Genomic DNA, 21,459 nt, shown 5'->3' with positions numbered 1-21,459 from the left:
AAATAAGACATTGTATGTCCTCTTTCCATGATCAAGGGTGTACCTTTGTTAAGTTTGGGGTGTATTCTTTCATACCATTTCTCTGCTCATGACTAGATACATATTTACATACATTCACTTATATGCTGGCATATTTTAAATATTGATATATATAGACAGATTGCCCCTCTTCTCTCAAATGCTATAGCAATTTATGATTCCATTATTGTAGGATATTATAGCCTTTAATAATTTTATGAATAGAATAGGGAACACACTTTAACTATTAATGAGTTTGAACATCTGGGTTTTTTTTTAACATGTATTATTTATTTTTATTTCTTGTGATTTGCTTTCTAATTTCCTTTGCTTGTTTTAAAATTGGTTTGTTAGGTTTTGTTTTGTTTTAATTTATTGGAGTTCCTTGTATAGTATGGATATTTACTCTTTTGTCTGTTATATGATGGAATAATGTTTACTTAGCAATTTCAGTGATGTGATAATAATTAACATTTTGCTTTGTACCGGGAATTCTTCTGAGTCCTTTCTGTCCATTTTTTTCTTTTAATCTTCACTGTTGTCATGTCTACTTTATCGATGAGGTGACCGTGATGCAAGGAGGTTAAGTAAGTTGTTTGAACACATGTGACTGAGTGGGAGAGCCAGGATTTGAATCTAAAAAGATTAGTTTTAAAACTGTTACATTTAACCTTACACTTTATCTTTACTTACTAAGCTTTTTTTCAATGTAAATAACTGAAAATTTAAAAAAAATTTTTTTTAGTTTTAAAGGTATTCAGGACACCTGGGTGGCTCAGTCAGTTAAGCATTGGATTCTTGATTTTGGCTCAGGTCATAGATATCATGGTTCATAACATTGAGCCCCGGGAGCCTCACTTCAGACTCTGTGCTGACAGCCTGGAGCCTACTTGAGATTCTGTTTCTGCCCCTCCCTGCTCATGCCTTTTTCCTCCCTCTCTCTCAAAAATTAATAAGCTTAAAAAAATAAAGATATTTAATGATTTTAATACAAATACTCGTTTAGGAATAGTGACACAAACGTGTGTGTTTATGTATCTATACACATAATTATATAGTTGGTAAATAGATTTAATACTATAATGTATTAATACAGATATTTCATAGGCTTTTAGTGACGTTTGTCCTATATCTATTTAGAACTGACCTTTAGTAGCATATTCCTTTCCTTTTTTCTATTGATTACCATAGTAATCTGTTAATCTTCATGTGGCTAATCATTTTGCTTTAATCCTCAACAGTGTTATTGGAATAATCATTTTAAGTATGGTTTTGATCATGTTACTCCTTTGGAAACTTTCAGTGGTATCACATTTCTTGCTTAATGAAGGCCAACCTCTTTCCTTACCTGAGCATTTGAAGACTTACATAACTGTTTCACCTTTACCTTTCAGGAATTGCCTTGAGCAATTTTTTTTTTTTTTCTGTTTAAAAAATTTAGTTTGCTGGCTGTGATGCAATGTGTAGTATACTAGTCTTTGAATCTAATGGTTCAAGTTCAGATTTCCATGGCACTTTATTTTGTTTGCATGCAATATGACATAATGCAAAGAAAGCACTGTCATTTCTAGAATTTCTGTATAGGTATGACCTAAGATGTGTCAGACTGGTTGGAAAGGGAGTGAGGGAATCAAGCACATTTTTCTGAAACGAGGTTTGCATAACAAACAAAAGATTTTTCTTTCTTAACATTGTGTATTGGAGTTGATGGGAGATTGGGTATGGGGGGGCAGGACTGAAGTCTACCCTGCCACCCTAGTGTTCAGCCACTGGTATTAGATACAGGTTTGCAGTATCTGAAAGACCCTCCTTACTATGTGATCTTGAGCAATATACTTAACTCTAAATGTTAATTTTCACCTTTGAGCAACTTTTCTTGACACTGCATACAACACACAAATGGGATAATTTGTTATTTACTTCGGGAATTACATTCTTCTGGCTTTATACTCTGATCAGTTAGTGTTCTTAATCAGCAAAAGAAGCTTGCTGACCTGATTGAGAAGATGAAGAATTTATTTAAGGGTGTTTGGTACCTCATAGAATTTTGGGGGAAGGCTGGAGAACCAGGCTTCAGGTTAAACTTACAGGTAATATGCCTCAAATCGTTTCTGAGAACTGTCACTTCTCTAGCCCCACCAAGCACCAGTGCTGCCCAGTTGCTGCCCTTCTGGGGTGGTGCTCCCATTGTGGAAGGCCGATGCCTCTGCTGTTGCCTATGCCAGCCAAAAATGGTGGGTCCACCTGGAGCCTGTTTTCTAAGTGACTCCCTTCCAAACTGAAATCTTGTGCTGGTGCTTCTAATGTCTGCATCATAGTTGCAGAATATGTTGGGAATTTGAGATCTAAAATTAATTTCATGTGATTAGACTTATAATAATGTGGCAATTTTCATGAGTATAAAAAGGTTCTGCAGAAGCTGATGAAAAGCTTGAACATGTTGAACAAGTGTTCACTATAATACTTTTGCTTGTATTCTCCCATCTGTAATATTTTTTCTTCTTTATCTCCAAGTGAAGAAATTCTGTGTAAAGACCTACTGGAATTTCATTGTTTGAATTAGTCTGCCTAGCTCTTTCTCATGTGAATTTTCTTATGACCTTTTCATCATTTCTTTTTGCATAATTTTATTTCTTTAAAACAATATCAGTGCTAACAAGTAATAGTAAATATATTCTAATGTACCAAACAATATGGAAAATATAGAATAAACTCTGAAGGTTACCTTTTACTACTCATCTCTTCTCCCCTCATACTTTCAATTGCTATCCTATTTTGAAGCTTCCTCTGGTAAAATTTATAATCTTTAATTTTAAGTTGGCACATTCGATGATAATTTGGAACTTGATAGTAAGTTCATGGAATATAGAGGTCTTTATTTGTGCTTTGGGTTTCCATGGAGCCTCTAAAACTGTTACTGTGTGTAGAACAATAACACAGGAAGGCTTGACCTAAGGCAATAGCTGTGTAATCATTTTGGAAGTGAAGGCTTACAACTTAGGGATTTAGTGAATGTGCAGAGAAAGATAGCCATCTAAAGTAGACTCCAGGAGTTCTAGCTTGGGAATCATACCATTGATGATGCCATTTAAGGGCGACTAGGAATGGAGGAATTACTCTGTATCCACAAATATATTGCTGGAATGCTTTCTGATTATGTTCCATTGTTTATTTATTTTGAGGGAGGGAGAGAGAGAGACCCAGTGTATGTGAGTGGAGGGGGGAAGAGGAGGAAAGAAAGAGAATCCCAAGCGGACTCCCAGCCTTTAGTGCAGAGGCCGATATGGGGCTTGAACTCATGAAGTGCAAGATCATGACCTCAGCCGAAATCATGAGTTGGACGTTTAACCCACTAAGCCACTCAGGCATCCCACCCATATTTCTGATTTGAATTAGAGTTTGGGCAGGTGCTAAAATGTTTAAGTGTGGCATAGATTTCCACAGTTCAGGAAAGACCATGAAAAATACATTTTCTGGTAAAGTTATTTCTGGGCTGGATGATGAATAAGACCTCTCAGTGAGGAGATGGATTTTTCTTTTAAAAAAGTAAAAATAATTAAATAAGGTGACTATAAACCTGTTTTCTAGTCCTTCGTCATCTGTAAGTAGATAGTAAATGGGCATATATTCCATTGTGTATCCATTTTTAGAAAATAATATTTGAAAGTATGTTTGGTTTATTTCAGGTAAACATAATGATAATAAACTCATTTTGATAAAGCATCTCTGAAAAACTTGTGCTGGGAAACCATATTCAGATACTTGTTTTGGCATTTCACATTTAGACCCTTCCCCCCCTCCATTAATTGTAACTAATTTGACATTCTTTTCTCTTTCCAGATCATTCAACTTCAAGTGGCACATTATCTTTTAAGCCTAGTCGGTCGTTGGTTACTCTTCCTACTGCCCATGTCATGCCGTCTAACTCCAGCGCTACAGTTTCCAAACACAGGGAATCATTGACGTCAGATGGCTCAAAATGGAGTACTAGCCTCATGCAAGCTTTGGGAAACCACAGTAGGGGAGAACAGGACTCTTCACTAGACATGAAGGACTTCCGGCCCCTCCGGAAATGGTCATCTTTATCCAAACTCACTGCCCCGGATAACTTCAGCCAGGGTGGCATTGTACACACTGAAGAGTCAAGGAGTGGTTTGGAAAAGACAGGGAGAGGCAAGGTTTTAACCTCGCAACTAAGAACAATTGGGCCTAGCTGCTTACATAATAGTATGGAGATGCTTAAACTAGAAGACAAGGAAATAAATAAAAAACGATCGTCAACTCTGGACTGCAAATATAAATTTGAGAGCTGTAGCAAAGACGACTTTAGAGCTTCCTCCTCCACCCTTAGGAGACAGACCTTAGACATGACATACAGTGCCTTACCTGAAAGCAAGCCCATTATGACAAATGCAGAGGCTTTTGAACCTCCGAAATATTTACTGCTTGGTCAACAGGCAGTAGGTGGAGTCCCCATTCAGCCTTCTGTGAGGACACAGATGTGGCTTACGGAGCAGTTGCGGACAAACCCATTGGAAAATAGAACTACAGAGGACTCTTACAGTTTAGCTCCTTGGCAACAGCAGCAAATTGAAGAGTTTCGACAAGAAAATGAAACACCAGTGCAGGTATGGCTCAAAGTCTAGTGTTTGCTTCCCTCCAGTGGATGTTATGAGTACAGTAGCACACTTGCAGTAAGCGTACACAGATGGTTTTGTTTTTCCTCTTTGCTACAAGTTACTAAGTTTATAAAAGTTGCTACAAGTTTATAAAAGGTATAAACTCCCAAAGTATTGTTTGGATAAATAAAAGTGAAACAAATACTTGAGGCTGATTAACATGGAAAATTTAAAATCTTGTACCTAACTTAGTTTTCACTTTCCTTCTCATTTGTTAAGTGGGCATAAAAATAAAGAAAAATATACTTAATTTAAAGAAACTTGAAACAGATATGGGGACTGGCACAGTATAATTGGAAAAACAGTAATTCTGGAGTATGAGGTCTTGGATTTTATTTCTGGTTCTATCAAATTCAGAACCTGGATGATTTTCTACCTGTCATTTAATACTTCATTTCTTTGGGTCTTAGTTTCTTTTCCCTTTCTTCTTTTTTTTTCTTGAGATATAATTGACATATTGTAATATGTATTGTAGAATACATTGTAGAATATGTCAATTCTACATCATAATGATCTGCTATGTATGTTTTGTGACCTTATCACCAACAATAAATTTAAGTCTGGTTAACGTCCCTCACTATGCATAGTTTCCATTTTTTTTTCCCCTTGTGAGAACTTGTAAGATTTTCTCTTAGCAACTTTCAAATATATAATACTATATTATTATAGTCATCATGGTGTATATGATGCTGTACAAGTCACATCCTCATGACTTAGGTGTTTTTTACCTCATGACTTATGTGTTTTATAGCTGGAAGTTTGTCTTTTGATTCCCTTCACCTATTTTGCTCACCCCCAGCCCATGGCAACCACCAGTCAGTTCTCTATATCTGTGATTTTTTTTTTTTTTTTAAGGTTCTACATGTAAAAGATCATATGGTATTTGTCTTTGACGTAATTCACTTAGCATAATGCCCTTAAGGTACATTCATGTCACAAATGGCAAGATTCCATTTTTTTTTAATGACTGAATAATATTGTGTTGTATATGTACCACATTTTGTTTATCCAGTCATCATCAGTGAGCACTTAAGGTTGCTTTCATGTCTTGGCTGTTGTAATTAGAGCTGCAGTGGATATAGAAGTGCATATATTTTGGGGAGTTAGTGAGGAAAGCACTTTATAAAATATCACATATAAATAAAATGGGTGTGTATCCCCTAAAGTAACATGTAAATGTGTACATTTTTTTTTGATCTGGAAATGTTTTCTATTCCAAGATAATTTCCACAGCTCATTTTAACTGGGAAAGCAATTATCTGTAGAATTTTCTGTAAATTCTATCATCTATTTTTTATTAACAGTATTTTCTGAAACAGTATTACTGAAACAGTAATTTTCTGAAATTAATTCTGTCAGAAATTACAAACTTTCCCTTAGAGAAAACATTTAAAATTACTATTCATTACTGCTACTAATAAAAAATAATAAAGATTAAAGGAATATATTCTATGGAAGAATAAGGAGATCACTTATCTAGAAACCTCACAAATCTGAGTATAGTCCCAAAACGTACACACACCCTGTTGTGCTACATTCACAGGAGAATCCTTAACCCGGCCCTTGTGCCTTCCTTACTCTTGTTTTGGGCAAGACTGCTTATAGTCTTGATTATGTATATTCAAATCACATAACCAAACAAGCATTATTATGATGTCTGAACTACAAATCAGAAAAGAGCAATTTAACTAGACTTGTGATTTATCAGTTCAAGTGATTGAAAGATAGGAAATGTAATTTTTAAAAGACTATTATATCTTATTTTTTAATTAAAAAGTTTTTTAATTTTATTTTTGAGAGAGAGAGACACACACAGAATGCGACGGGGAGGGGCAGAGAGAGGGAGACACGGAATCTGAAGCAGGCTCCAGGCTCTGAGCTGTCAGCACAGAGCCTAACTTGGGGGCTGAGCTCATGAACCCCGAGTCATGATCTTAGCTGAAGTCAGATGCTTAACTGACTGAGCCACCCAGGCGCCCCTGTTATATTTTAGTTCTCAACTGCTTTGTGATTATAGGAGAACAGGGATCAGGCATATACTTTTCCAGCTGGTATTTTTGCACAGAACTGTAGTTGTTCACAACTGAACAACTTTAGTAGGTTGTGATAACCTAACTTAGTAGGTATGATAGAAAGGTAACTGAGAAAATTGGATGAATTGAATTGAAAGAAGTAAGTCCTAATTCACTCATTCTGCTCAGAGAAACCTCTGCTGTAAACTAGGTTTTTCCCAATCTTGAAGCAATGCAGAGAGGCTAGGGAGCTTGGAGGTGCACTGTAGAGCCAGACTTCTTCTTCTTCTTTTTTTTTTTTTTTTAATTTTTTTTTTTTAACGTTTATTTATTTTTGACACAGAGAGAGAGTATGAACGGGGGAAGGGCAGAGAGAGAGGGACACAGAATCGGAAGCAGGCTCCAGGCTCTGAGCCATCAGCCCAGAGCCCGACACGGGGCTCGAACTCACAGACCGCAAGATCGTGACCTGAGCTGAAGTCCGATGCTTAACTGACCGAGCCACCCAAGCACCCCTCAGACTTCTTTTTAAATCTTCTCGCTAGTACATGTAGAGGAAGCAGGCTACAAAGGGGCAAAAGTTGCACGCGCCCTGGAATGTCCTGCCTTTTGATTAACCATATTTGGGATGGTTTCTTTGTAGTGCTCTTAAGTTTTGTAGTAGAAAGATGAAACCAGGTAAAGAACACTTAAGACACTTCAGTTGCTATGTTTAAATGATCACTTCTTTTATTCCCTTCTTGGACTACTACAGAAGAAGTCTTCAGTGCCTTCTCCTTGGAGCCTCCAAGTGCTGTCTTTATTATAAAAGTTCTCATCTTAATTGTTTCTTAAAAGACTTAAAAAAATTTGACTTCCTTTTAGTCTAATTTTTATATAAAGGGAAGAGCCGTAATAAGGATTGGTCCATCTGATAAATTGGGAGAATGTGTATGATTTGCAAGCACAACTGCTAAACTCTCACTATGAAAAAACCCTGTTTTTACAACTATGGAAAGGAATTTGGCTGAGAGTCACAATCTAATACCACCATACATTTATATAGAACTTTAGCTTATCTCATTTGATCTTAACAGGTTTTTTTTCCACTGCTTTTGTCCCTCAAAAGGTTACTATTGTAGTGCGGAAGTTTTGCTCTTCTTAGGGATAATCATTGACTTAGCCTCGCAGTCTAATGCTCAAGCTGTTCCTTGCTTCCCATGATTTCCTGCTAAATCAGAGTGCAGGTAGTATAGTACTCTGAAACGTTTTCCTTTGTGAATGAAGAGAAGCCATCTGTGCCTTGAGGTGGTTAGAATATATATACACCTCCATGTGCAAACTGTCTTTGGGTCTTTTCTCTGTACTATGTTGTCCCTCTCCTGTCACCCTTCCCCAAATCTCTCTGACCCTACAAGGACTATGATAGAAGAGAAAAACAAACAACAAAGTCTTGTCTTCTCTTTGGAGAGAATGTATCCCTTACTATGTCCCTCTTTTATTTCTTTTGTGGGGAGCAGGGGAATGGGATGGGAATGGAAATTGTATACCTCTGTATAAAACAGTATCCATTGGGTTCCTATAAGCTCACAGTGCATCTCTCAGGTAGTAGTGAAGAAATGGACTCTTTATGGACAAAGTTGTTTATTCTTTTTTTCTCCTTTATTCCCTAGGATGTTTCTAAGTTCTGGGTTGCAATTATTAAAAAGAGGAAGATAGGATTTTCTTCCTAATTGAATCATGCAGGGGCTTGATCAGCCAAGATATTGACACCTAATGATTTCAACATTTTTGAAAATTTATATAAATCAAAAATGTAAATAAAAATTTGATCAAGTGACTTAAAGTGAAATGACTTGGTTTTTGTTTAACATGATAAGAGATTGAAAAAAGTTTTATTTATTTTATTTTTTTATTATTTTTTAATGGTTATTTTTGAGAGAGACAGAGACAGAATGTGAGTGGGTTAGGGGCAGAGAGAGAGCGAGACACAGAATACGAAGCAGGCTCCAGGCTCTGAGCTGTCAGCACAGAGCCCGACATGGGGCTTGAACTCACAAGCTGTGAGATCATGACCTGAGCCGAAGTCGGATGCTCAACTGACTGAGCCACCCAGGCACCCCCTTTTTTTAAATGTTTGTTTATTTATTTATTTTTTTGAGAGAGAGAGAGCTCGAGTCAGCGAGGGGCAGAGAGAGAGAGAGAGAGAGAGAGACACAGGATCGCAAGTGGGCTCTGTGCTGATAGCGGCGAGCCTGATGTGGGGCTCAAACTCGGGATAGGTGAGATAATGACCTGAGCCGAAGTTGGAGGCTTAACTCACTGAGCCACCCAGGCGCCCCTGAAAAAGTTTTATTTTTAACATGAGAGTGTTTTTTGTACTCTATTACATACTATGAAAAAAAAGTTTTCTTTTTTTCTTATTTTTGTATTGTTTATCTTTAATTTTTTGTTTGTTTTTATTGTTAAAAAAAGGTAACTGTGCATTGAAAGATGTGGACCCTATGACAGTCTAAATAGTTAGGATGTGAGATTGTGATACATTTAATAGGTAGCTAAAAAGCATATAATTGGTTTTGTATACATGCTGTAGTAAATTAGTAATGTGTTTGAGTTTAACCTTTCAATTTTTCTACATGGTATTGGCATATAATTTTATGCATTTTAAAGTTGTGCTTTTACTTACCGGCAGAGCAAATATTTTCTGAAAATTTATTATTTTCCCACTTTGCCTGAAGTCTAAAAAATAATCAAAAGGAGAAGTAAAAATCTAGACAATAGGAAATTCATTACTTTATGTAGGTCTGCCCTCTTGTGTCTGTATCAGGAAATCTTGATCTTATTTTATTTGAGAAAAGCCACTGAAAACCTACAAGATCAAAACTACTTATAATTAGATTGTTTTATGGTCATATCAATTATGAGTTTATTAAAGAGAGATTTCACCGAGTTCAAAACAGTTCTTTTTATTGTAGGTGGTTTACATTAAACAAACATTTTGAACCAACTAAAGTATAAAAGGAACATTAAACATTGAAAAATTGGTTCATTTTTAGTACCCTGTAAATTAAGAGTAGAATTTATTCTACAGGAGAAAGAACATTTGATATTTAAAAAATTTTAAATACATTGTTTTATTATTTCTTACTCTTTACATATCATGATAAACAGAATAAATAAGTTCCATTTAAAGAATAGCTTTTTGTTCTTTATAGTCTGAGTTACAGTATTCTGTAATTTTCAAGAAAAAGGTTTTAATTTCTGTTAAGGGCAGAATGAAAACAAAAAACTTACTTCTGTTTTACTTAGGAAAAACCCCATGACTTCACATTTTATATATAGTTTGATGTTGATGTTAGAGAGAACAATATAATGGAAGGCATAAAATTTGGCATTTCGAATTTTCCACTTATTTTTAAGATCAGTGCAGCTAATAATAGAACTTGGTTACTTTTTTCATAAGTAATTACTGACACCAGTGAGGTAAATGTATTGCTTGTTATTTATAAGCTTTTTAATTGATGTTAGGGATTTCCAGCCCATAGATGAGGCTTTGCTGAAGAAATCTCCCTGTCAGTATGAGATCCCTTTTTCCTCTTTTCTCAGATATCAGTGAACCAAAACTGTCTCCCTCCCCATCTCCAGTACCTCTCAGATGCCCAGAAAAAAGCAGTGTCTCCTAGACCACACTGTTAGTAGCACTTGTACTACAAACCAGAGTTGGTATACTGACTTTTCAAATTCTTTTAGTAACCTCATTTTGGCAAGTCAGTAAATTGTGTGTTTTCTACTCTTTTAGTAATTGCTATATTAGTAATATGTCTTGAATCGAAGCTAAAATTATTGTATTATGCAGTATAGGTATAAATTACTTCGGGCCTAATTTTAAACTGAGTCAAATTACTTAAATCATGACATTTTGGTGAATATATTTTCCAACACCACTTTTTTTTTTAACTTCCATTATGAGTTGGAAGGTATTTTTAAATGATCACAGGGGAAATTGAAAATGTATTCAGCAAGAACATAATTGTAGATTAGCATTGCTGGATTTATAATTTAGCATGGTAGAATGGCCTACCAAGTAGGTAGGTATTGACCATCTGGTTGATAGATTAAGGAAAATAGCTATATCCTCTTAATAAACAGGACAAGAAGTTTGTGTCAAAATGTGATCAAATAATTAATTTGGGGGAACCCAAATTTTTATTTTTTAAATGCTTTAAATAATATATTTTTCTTTTATTAAAAATTATTTTCCTTGCCTACATTGAGTATGAGGTTAGAATAGAAGACAATCTATAAAATCATTCTAAAGTGTTAAGCTTTCATGATTCAAAAGACATAGTGTAGTAAGTTATGTACTCAGATGATCAACTGTAGTGCCTTAAATTAAGGTTAGATTCTAGTAGTGTATTAATAATTATGGCTAATTATACTATCAGCTGTTAAATTAACCAGTAGTTCTCATCTGACGATCATAATGTACTAGAGAGGACAGATTTATTGTTAGCCTATGTATACTAGAATTCTGTAATTCTTTGAAAAAATTAAGAGAAATTTTATTTATGTAAGCGTATGGCCTTGCTTTTTCATATTTCTTTTTCATAAAGCTTAAAAATCTTAGTGTAGTGTAGAGAAAGAATACAATTTCTGTTTTAAAATGTAGGTTTTGAGAGTTACTACAAAGACTTCTGAATGATAATAACAAAAGTAAATGATGTGAGGAATCCATAGGCTATTTCAAATGATGACACTTCATTTGAGTGATTATTTTGGTACAAACTTGGTGAAAACCTGAAAAATACTTAAACATCGGAGAGGCTTTTGCAGTACAATATACATTTACCCCAAAAAGTGAAGCTAATGCTTTATAGGTGAAGTGAACGGGTTAACAGTGCAGTTTCAAAACTAAACTTCTAGTTCATCCTCAGAAGAAATTTGGGATAGAAACTTACAAGCTCGGTAGAGGAATTTGATAGTTACATTATACACACTTATAGTCATTTTGAAGTTAATTTTTGAAAATAAAGCTCCTTTCATGTTTACAAGATCCCACAGATGAATACATTTGCTAACAATTGTTTTGTTCTGAATCTTGACCTTTTCACAAAGAAATTCTTCTACTTAGGAAGTGGTCTGGTATGTAGTATTTCCCCTTCTTCATGGGATGACAGATTTTATGCTGATGGTGACAAGTTGCATCACTGGGGATTGCAGCAGAACTTCAGAGAAGCATCACAATGATGCAGATCAACAAGAGACATATTAAAATGAGACAGAAATTTATAAATAGGTTCTGGAGATTTTGACGTGCTTGTTGAGGCATTTCAATGGTTGAAGCTCTTCTTATAGCAGAGCGAGTGAGGTATTGGACTTTCTCCATGATGCAAGGAAAGCAGGAAGTCTGAAGTTTTAAATGGTGAAGAGGAAGGGAAAAGCTGGCAGCCAGTTGTGAGCTCAATCACTGTCTTCCGTTAGGTAGCCTGGAATGATAAAATAGTGAATGGATTAGGATCATACGTGTAACCTATTCTCTGAACAGGTAAAAACACAATTTTGTTATTAATTTGTCTTCATTGTTATTTGTATTTATGACATCAAATATGCATATATTGATATGACATCAAATATTCATGCACACACACACACGCACATACGTGTTTCCCTATGTCTGTCCTGAGTGTGGGTCTTTTTTGGTAAGGTCACCGTGATGTCTCATTCGTCTTGTGTTCGGAGTGTTAATGACTGCAGTTTTTGCCTCCTCCTCTCAAAATGACTAGCAGTATAGTTAGGTTTAGGGTGCAGCTCATTTTCCATTATTCCCTTGAGCAAAAGTTCTCACATACATAGTTTTATTAAGACTATTTCTCTTAGAGCATTATTGTTGTGAACATTAGTGCATTGATAGCTTCAGAGAAAATCTGATAAAAAGAAATGCATACAATAAATTATTTTCCAGATGTTGATTTTAGTCCAAAATAAAATAAATGAGAAGTCTTTTATCAGAACTATAGATTCAAATGTTTGTCATTCCTTTTTATGATTTTATAGTTTTGTAGCATATGCTGTCTTGAGTTACGTTTTAACAAGACGGTATTAAATACTGAAGACTGTCAGGCTCAGAAGGCATAGTAATAAAACCATCACTATCTCACTGTGTACACAGTTCTTATTAAAAAAATTTTTTTTTTAATGTTTATTTTTGAGAGAGAGACAGAGTGCAAGCGGGGAGGGACAGAGAGAGAGAGGGAGACACAGAATCTGAAGGAGGCTCCAGGCTCTGAGCTGTCAGCACAGAGCCTGATGTGGGGCTTGAACCCACGACCGTGAGATCGTGACCTGAGCTGAAGTTGGACCCTTAACCAACTGAGCCACCCAGGTGCCCCTACGTAGTTGTTATTTAGAAATGGCCTGTACTCAAGAGCAGTGGTTTCCGTTTGCTTTTTTTCAGAGCTTCCATAAATTATTCTGCCTAATTAATTGTGGTAATTAATGAGACAAAATAAAACTTAATGCATTATTATAGAAAAATTGGAGATTAGAAATTAACTATAAATTGAATGTCTGGAGATAATAGTTTACAAAGATTTGGGGATATTTTATTGTCAATTAGGATATTTCTATATAAATTTTGAAACAAGAACAATTAGAACTTGAATAAAATATAACCATAATCAACTGCCCAGAGATCATGGCTGTTAACATTTGTTGTTATGTAGCTGTTGATCAAGATATTACCACCTTCCCCAGCTTCCAGGTTTCATTTTCTCCCTAATCTGTATACATCATGTGAAAACCCAGTTCAACCAGTAAGCTCCGTTTCTGAGAGAGACCAGTGCTGAAGAGAGCAGAGGGGAGAACTAAAAGAATGGGAGAGGGGAATATATATTTTAGGCATGATCAGGGAGAAGGAGGCATTTCGTGTTCCCAAAAAACCGTGTGGTATATGGTTACATTCTGTAGTTCTGGTACCTCATCTTGGCTCTGTTAGGTTTGAATCATATATTAGACTGGGTTTTCATTTGGCTGTAGGCTCTGGCCTCCTTTCTGGTATTGGTGTGTAGTGAGGAGATCCAAACAACTTACTAACATCAAACTTCATTCTCTTAAAGACTTGGTTACAGCCTGTGTTTCTCCGGCATATGTATGTTTGTAGCATATATTCCTCACTGTCCCACACCAGTGGCTGTTAATTTATAACACCCCTCTACTTAGTAGATTTTAGAGCAGCTTAAATATGTTTATTTAATTTAATTACTTTTGTTTGAATTCCTCAGATAAAATACTATAGGAATAAAAGCTTTTTTTTTTTAAAGAAAATGAATTTTTAAAGTTTTTTCCTGCTTATATTTATTTGTGTGTTATAGATATAATGAATTTATACTATTGGGTAATGGTGGGGAGGATCCCGTTATTAATTCTTTTATGTATTTGAGTAGTTTGTAAGAGGATATATAACAGAATAGTTAAGAAAGGAATGCGAACTAACATTGGTCATCCCTATTTGAACTTCTATATCTGTGAAGTCCCACAACTTAAATGGTCTAAAAATTCTGAATGTAAATTATTTTGAGATAAAACATGGAAAAGGAAGAAGCTGTCTAGTTGTTCCTCATGAAATGTGTATACACGAGTCATTCCCTACCCTGACACTTTGATGAGTGTACTTCAGTCACATGAAACATGTCACCTTTCCATAAATACTTCATTGCCTTTTTTGATTCTGTCTTTTGCACATGTTGTTCTGGCTTTGCCTGGAATGTCTACCCTCCACCCCCCCGGTCTACCTTTGATTCTTTGCCAGGCAAACTTCAGTTGATCCTTAAGGCCCAGTTTAAATATCACTTCCTAATGAAACTTTCCATTACTCATTAAGGTAAAATTGGTTGTCACCTCTGCTGGTTTTCAGTCGGGTTTTAGTGTTACCTATTTCAACAGTGCTACAATTTTTATTTACATGTCCTTGCCCACAAGTAGGCTTCTAGTTCACGAGTATAAGGAACCACATGTTTATTTTGTGTTCTAGTATGCAGTGCATGATTGTTACTATTTGAATAAATCAATGAAGTTGAACAAGGAATTCTTATGATTTACTTTACTGTTTCCAGAAGATTGTTAATTTTCTAGTGCTGTGGCTAACAGATTAACCAGTTAGAATAACAGAATTTGGTAGTTGAACACATAATCTCCAATATTCTTCTCAAGTCTCTATTACAGATGAAGAAAATGAAGCTCAGAGGATTACAGCTTACATAAGTTGTTGTTAATATTAACATTAACCTGAACAAGGCTTTGTTCAGATTGGTATTTGGTGTTTGTGAAATATAAACAGGCCCTAGAAAGATGAACTCTGCTGATGAAAGTATGATGAATACGCTTTAAAGATGATATCATGGCAACAGGCAGCTATGTTCCTGAAAACAAATTGAGTGTAAAGCCAATAATCAAAAATAGTGTCGTTTCCTGTCAAACTTAGAAATATGTCGTTATTCTAAACTAATTTGTAGCTGCTTAGAATCTTATGCTAAAACCAAAACCAAATCTGCTTTATATACTGAAATGTTAGTTGTATGTCTTCAGTTTATTGGGCCTGATTGATTTCCCAGTGCACAACCTGAAATGTGTTGAGTCCTGATTCTACTGAACTTCCAAAATATGTATGATGATAATTAAGCCAGAATTCATCCCTATAAGATGGGTCTTCCTGTCGCACATTGAAAATTGAAAAGCTGTGTGGCAACAGAACAATCCTATCTTTAGAGTTGTCTGTGACCTTCCGTGCATCATAATTTATGACATGGTTGTCAGGTGTTTACCATTCTTTTCTCTGCACTCACAACATCCTATGAGGGTAGAACTCCTACAGTCTTTTTTACCCTTCCATTCCTTAGCTGGTAATGGAGTAATACTTGATGGAAGGCATAGAAAAAGTAGTTTCATTAATTTAGGATAATCAGAAAGAGATTGTATTGGGAAGTTGTGAACTTGCATCTGGCACCAGTAGCAATGGAGATAGAAATTAGCCCTGCTCCCCTTTTTAAAAGAAATGTGTGGATTAGTTGTTTGGGACAGCAGGAATAGAACACTTTAAAAGTTAATTCATCACCCAGGCCCTAGAATCAGAATATTCAAACTATGAAATACTCTGATAGGAGTTTTAGACAGAAGATTACCCACAGAGTATTTTGTTGTATGTCTGTGGGATCTATTCTAATTTTTAGAGGAATGGGAAGAATAACTCTACTATTCTTTGTAGGATTTATAAAGTTTTTGGTTGTCCACTTTTCCTGATTTGCTCAAAAAAGTGAAATTGAGAAGTAAAGACTGTCAAGTTCAAGATAATACTCTGTTTCTTTGAAGTAGAAAAAGGAAAGAGACAAACCACATGGGATGCTAATCTTTCAACTAATATGCCGTGGTAGGCAACATTTTGGATGGAAGGTACTGTGTCAGCTTCTGCAGGGGTCCTAACTTTGTGGTGTTTCCTATTTCTTAATATATGAGATACGTTCTTGTGCAAAACAATCCTCAGTCTCAGTAGACTGGAAAACTTTTAGTGGTCTGCTTTATTACTTGCTAGGACATTGAAGCCTTAACAATGCTGTGTATGGTAAGCAGTAATCTTCACCCTCCGTGTTTTGCATGACTTTCTGAACTTCAGTTGTTTGGGGGTGCTTTCTCTGCTGAAACCCTAAATTCCTGAGATTCTTTATATTTGTGGAATTCAGAATTTTGCTTCCTTTTTGGCTGCTTATTCATTTAGTAAATCTGTGCATATTTTCCCAGTAAATTCAAGTATTCCAACGCTATAGTCTGACAGATACTTTCTAAGAATTTTTCCCATGTAATTGGTTCAGAAGATTAGACCTATGTATATTAAGATTATTTTGGGGTTTTATTTTGTCTTACTCTTTGCTGTCATTTTCACAGATAATCTGGAAGTGATTGTGTATGCATTTTTTTGACTTGTTGAATTAAATCAGGACAGTTCGTCATTAGAATCATAATCAATCTGTTGGCATCCAGAAGTTCACTTTGGTGAAATACTTTTCCGTTTGAGATTGCCTAACTTGGAGGTTCTGTTTGAAGTTACTTTGTGGCAGCAATATTCCACAACTTTGTTGGTCCACACTGGCTATCTTAAAGAATCTTCAGGCTGCTTCTGCCTAGTTATGGAAAGAATTGTGTAAATATAAAAATCTCAACCTCTAAGTTGACCCCATAATGACATTATCACTGTAAAGCTCTGCCTTGGGGAAGATCCGTTGAACAACAGCATGGAGAGATTTTTCTCTTTGAAATTGTCACATTGCTGTTGCTATTTTGCCTGTAAGCTTGTCCTTGTTATCTGTTTATTATGTTAAAATTAATTTAGTCACAGTTAAAGTATTCTTTTTAACCCTGTAGTAGTTGAGACTTCAGATTCTTCTTTTGGGGGAAAAGATGTGTGAAGGGAGTGTAGGGGGAAGTTTTAAGGAAAAATGAATGCCAGTTAAATATACCCCCACTAATCTGAGTGAATTGGGTTTTTTTTGTTTGTTTGTTTGTTTGTTTTTGTTTTTGTTTTTTTTTTTTTAAGTCCTTGAGGTGGAGTACATTTATAAAAGCACTAGAGGTCCTCAGTTGACTGTGAATGTACTTGAGGGGAGCCATAGGCCCAGGCTTCATTTTCACGTGTTTATTTGGTAATACATGCTTCAGAATTATGTAGGGTAAGAATATTGAAGTACAATTTCTAGAAATGTTCAGAGAGACTATGTATTATCTGATTTACGTAATTGTAATTTAGATAGATTATTTCCTTGATTATTAACCTTTAGGTTTATTCCTTTGCTGCTCTGACCAGCAGTGTTAATTCACTGTGTAGATTTAAGTGAGTCATTTTCATAGCATAAATAACAAGGCAAGATTCCTCTCTTCAAGCATTTCACAATAAATGAGGTGGAATACTTTAAATGGTAGAGTGTGAGGAGGTCAGTAATGAAATTGAGGAAAGGTAAGGGTTTAATATTGGAACTGGAATATAGTACAGAACTGTGGTTTTTGTGAAAAGTTTTGAGAAATTAAACTTAGTTTTTAGGTATATAGGCTAAATAGATTAAAGGCATGAATATTTTGGGAATGAAACAAATTAAATAAAAGGAAACATTGATTGTAGCATGTTACATTGTTTTTAAAGCCTGTGCAGTTATTTTGAGTTTTGCCTTCCATGGTTTATTGCTTAATAACAAGGATATCTATAACTTTCTAATATCCCTGACTTTAAAAGTGATTAGGAGGATATTATATAGGTTTTTAAGGGTATAATGCCCCATGTGTAAAATGGCTTTAAATGAAATGGAGTGGTTTCAAATTGAAATAGAAGTTTGTGTCCTCTAACTTTACATTTAGAGTACCATAAACAGTATTTGAAGTCTTTTAGTTTATTTTGCTTTGCCAATGTCATGATGTATTTTTAAGCCATGTTGATCAGTGGATGTGATGTGCATGTGGTTTAGAGTTCTAAAATTTTGGCTCCTGCCAAGGTACCACCATTTCCTAGCTTTGTGACCTTGTAATTCACCTTTTTGCATCTGTTTCCTAATTTGTAAAATAGAGATGCAGCACCAAACATACAGGGAGTTAAAAGGATCAAATGAAATATTTGTATACAGCAGTACATTTAGAAGATTGTTCAATAATAAAGAAGGAAGTTTTAATGGACTCTCTTTATTTCTAGAATTGGTAATAAATATACAGTCTAACTTAGAGAGTTAATCTAATCTTTACATTTAATTTTTACTTAAACATTTAATGTATTAAATAATTTAACACATTACACAATATATGACATAATACATTTAATACATTACAATGTTTATTTTTTTACAAATTTTTATACAAATATTTTGTTTATACAGATGTTCTATTTCCAATTAATTAGAACAAGAAATAACATATAAAAATATATAACCAAATGCACTTTTTTCTAGAATATTATTTTCCTTTATGTCCACTGTCAAAAACATTTTGATATTTGCGTTTTAGGAAATGATAGTAACTTACTTAGTAAAGCAACTTAACTTTAGCTTTTTCACGTTTTTAAAACATTTTTCATAATTTAAAAACATCCTTCATATTTCTGCTATTCTATTTCATCTGATACTTTTTTTTTTAGCCCTTAGTTTTAAAAATCCTGTCTTCAGCAATAAAAGCAGTACTTAAATTTCACCTTATGATAGAGATAAATTGGGACAAAATGTCTGGCAGTAGGGCATTTATGTTTGAAATTTGAACAACAATCACAGTAACTGTGTGATTTCTATTAACCTGTACACATTTTTAATCTAAGGATAGCTTTAATAGCAGAATTTGTGCTCTTTCTAGAAAGTATTAACTTTTTGGAGTAATATGTGATGTGGTAAAATTCTGGTATCATAAAAGAGCTCGTGAATATCTCATTTGAAGTGTGAGAATGTAATTTGATAGGTATTTGTGTAAAAATGCATAAATATATATATAAAACACCAGCACCAAAGTGACTTTTATATGATAGCAAAGGAAAAACATTTTATGAGTATAAAGATAATGAGAGACAATTAGAGTACCTCAGTGGTAGACAAAAATTAGAAATGTTTTTGCATGTCTGAAGGAATTCTGCTTGTGGAATTATAAGTTCTTTTCTGTAAAAAGCAATAGAGTTAATATTTGTCATAAGAACTTAGAATTCTAGAGGTAAATTTTATTTTGTGGCATACATATGAAAATAAAAATGAGATAAAATCGATGTAATACTCTTTGTGTCCTGGCAGAGATTTAAGAAGGAAGACACATTTTGTGTGTTAAACTGAGGATTGGTAATATCAAGAGTAAGTGGAATTCAAACAGAGGTCATAAAATTTATTGAATCATCTTCATTTCTGGGCATTTTTAAAATTTCTTTCTCCCTTGTCATTCCCCCCTTCTAATTGCAGGATAGAATAATGAGAAACCATGGAGAATGGTAACTTGATAACAGCATGTTCATTATTAATAGGCAGAATAAACATTTTATCAAATTAACTCAAATGAGATACTTAGGAATATTCTGCCAAAGTAATGTCTCTTTATTTAAAAAAAAAAATGCTGAATTAGTATTCCCTAATTTTACATGTGTTTTTGATGGGTGTTTAAAATTTTCTAAACTTGTTACTCATGATATAACGCTGGATTTCATATAAGTAACCGAATTTATTAAATCTTAGAATTCTTTTTAGAAGTGTTTGTTAAAAGTTTAGTGGACTTTATAGAGAGGGAAAAAGTGTTTAAACACATTTTAAAGGTAGGTTGTTTTATATTGTTTAAAACTCTATTAAATATCTACTGTAAGGAATCATAATATTGGAATAGTCATGCCAGCAATGTGCATGTTTTATAATCACATGACTGTTCATAGTATCACAGATGCAAATAGAAGCCCAGTCCTATCCTGGTTTTCAGCACAGTAACATATCAAGATGAAGCCATTGTTTTTGCGTGAAGAAATAAAATCTCCACTACCACTAAATAGGGTAACATAATTGAAAGATATTTTAGTTGGCAGAAATTCATTTTTGAAAAGCAAAATAAAAAAGTCAAAAATGATAAACCAATAACCAGGGTCAAAGATGATGCAACCCTTGTTATTTTAAATTTAAATCTTGTTTACTGTCGCTCAACGGATATGCATTTATTTAGAGATTAAGGTTTTTGTCATATTAAGCATTTTATTTAACCTTTGAACTGAAATTTATAAAATATGATTAAGTTTTGAAAAAGTTAAGTAATTTTGAATATTAGAAAGCAAGAATGACCAAAATCAGTGAAATCTTTTTCTTACCTTGGCTGTTGTGATGATCACAATATAGAGAGTATTGTGAGTTGTATGAAGTCTTATCGGTGTTTAGTTAGAAAGTTTTCTGACTCTGTTACCAGACTTCTGGGAACAATTGAAGTAGGTGTAGGAGGAAAAGTATTCTAGGGAGGTCTTTATGATGTCACACAAGCATTCTGAAGTTATGATTGGTTAGCCATAGTCTTATCACAACCAAACTTTTTAGAATGTCATTTATCTTACTTTAGGTGTGGAAAGGTCATTAACACTTTGTGCCACATTTTTTTGCTTGTAGTTTTAAAAAGTATATGGGAGATAAATGGAAAACAAAACAAAACCAACCTAAGTTTTCAGTAGTATAAAGCTCCTTTTAAAGATTCATGAATCTTCAGGCTTAGAAATAATTGTGTACTAATGGTGATAATGTTGAGGAACTAAAATAGATATGTAGGAATTTTAATAAGTGATAATATTACTAGCTTAAGTCAAACAACTTTCATTGTGTTGTTACTGCTATTGCTCTAATACTATAGTTTCATAATGCTAGTTCCTAACATACAGTAATTAAACATTTTCACAGGATGAAATTTTATACCTTTTACTATCTAGTTTTCTTTCTTCATACCACTATGTATATGGGATGGAGTGTGTGCGAGAAACCCAGGCTACTGATTTCAGTTTAAAAAAATAGCTTATCATACAGTTAAGATAAGAACTAATACGTGTATTTATTTAATTTGTGTTTTCTTCAGTTAGAGCTTTAACAATATATTTATGAACAATAATTATCATATTTAAACTGATGTATATTACCCCAGGAAAAGTTACACTTTGCAAATTTCAGAATTGAAGATTTTTAGCATCTGCATTCAACTACCATAAAATATTAAATTTTAATAAGCTCAGACAGTGTCAAGAGTAACTTTCTGCTAAAAAT

General features: G+C 34.3%; 2 protein-coding genes across 3 annotated transcripts in view; one reads left to right on the top strand and one right to left on the bottom strand.

Annotated features, from left to right (window-relative positions):
* Positions 1 to 21,459, top strand: part of CEP85L (centrosomal protein 85 like) — a 154,503-nt gene that overhangs the window by 45,113 nt on the left and 87,931 nt on the right. For both annotated transcript variants that reach the window (XM_049654252.1, XM_049654251.1), the window contains exon 3: positions 3,859 to 4,646. In XM_049654252.1, coding sequence (XP_049510209.1) covers positions 3,859 to 4,646 — 788 coding nt within the window. The remainder of the gene's footprint in view (positions 1 to 3,858; positions 4,647 to 21,459) is intronic.
* Positions 8,879 to 20,664, bottom strand: PLN (phospholamban). Its single transcript, XM_049654255.1, has 2 exons — positions 20,529 to 20,664; positions 8,879 to 12,174 (listed from the first exon to the last, which is right to left on the bottom strand). The coding sequence occupies exon 2, from the start codon at positions 12,072 to 12,074 to the stop codon at positions 11,916 to 11,918; it is 159 nt and encodes a 52-aa protein (XP_049510212.1). The 5' UTR covers positions 12,075 to 12,174; positions 20,529 to 20,664; the 3' UTR covers positions 8,879 to 11,915.

Source organism: Panthera uncia, assembly GCF_023721935.1.
Source record: "Panthera uncia isolate 11264 chromosome B2 unlocalized genomic scaffold, Puncia_PCG_1.0 HiC_scaffold_24, whole genome shotgun sequence".
NCBI classification, from domain to species: domain Eukaryota; kingdom Metazoa; phylum Chordata; class Mammalia; order Carnivora; family Felidae; genus Panthera; species Panthera uncia.
Note: the sequence above shows the minus strand (reverse complement) of the source record. Positions and strands in the feature narration are given on the sequence as shown.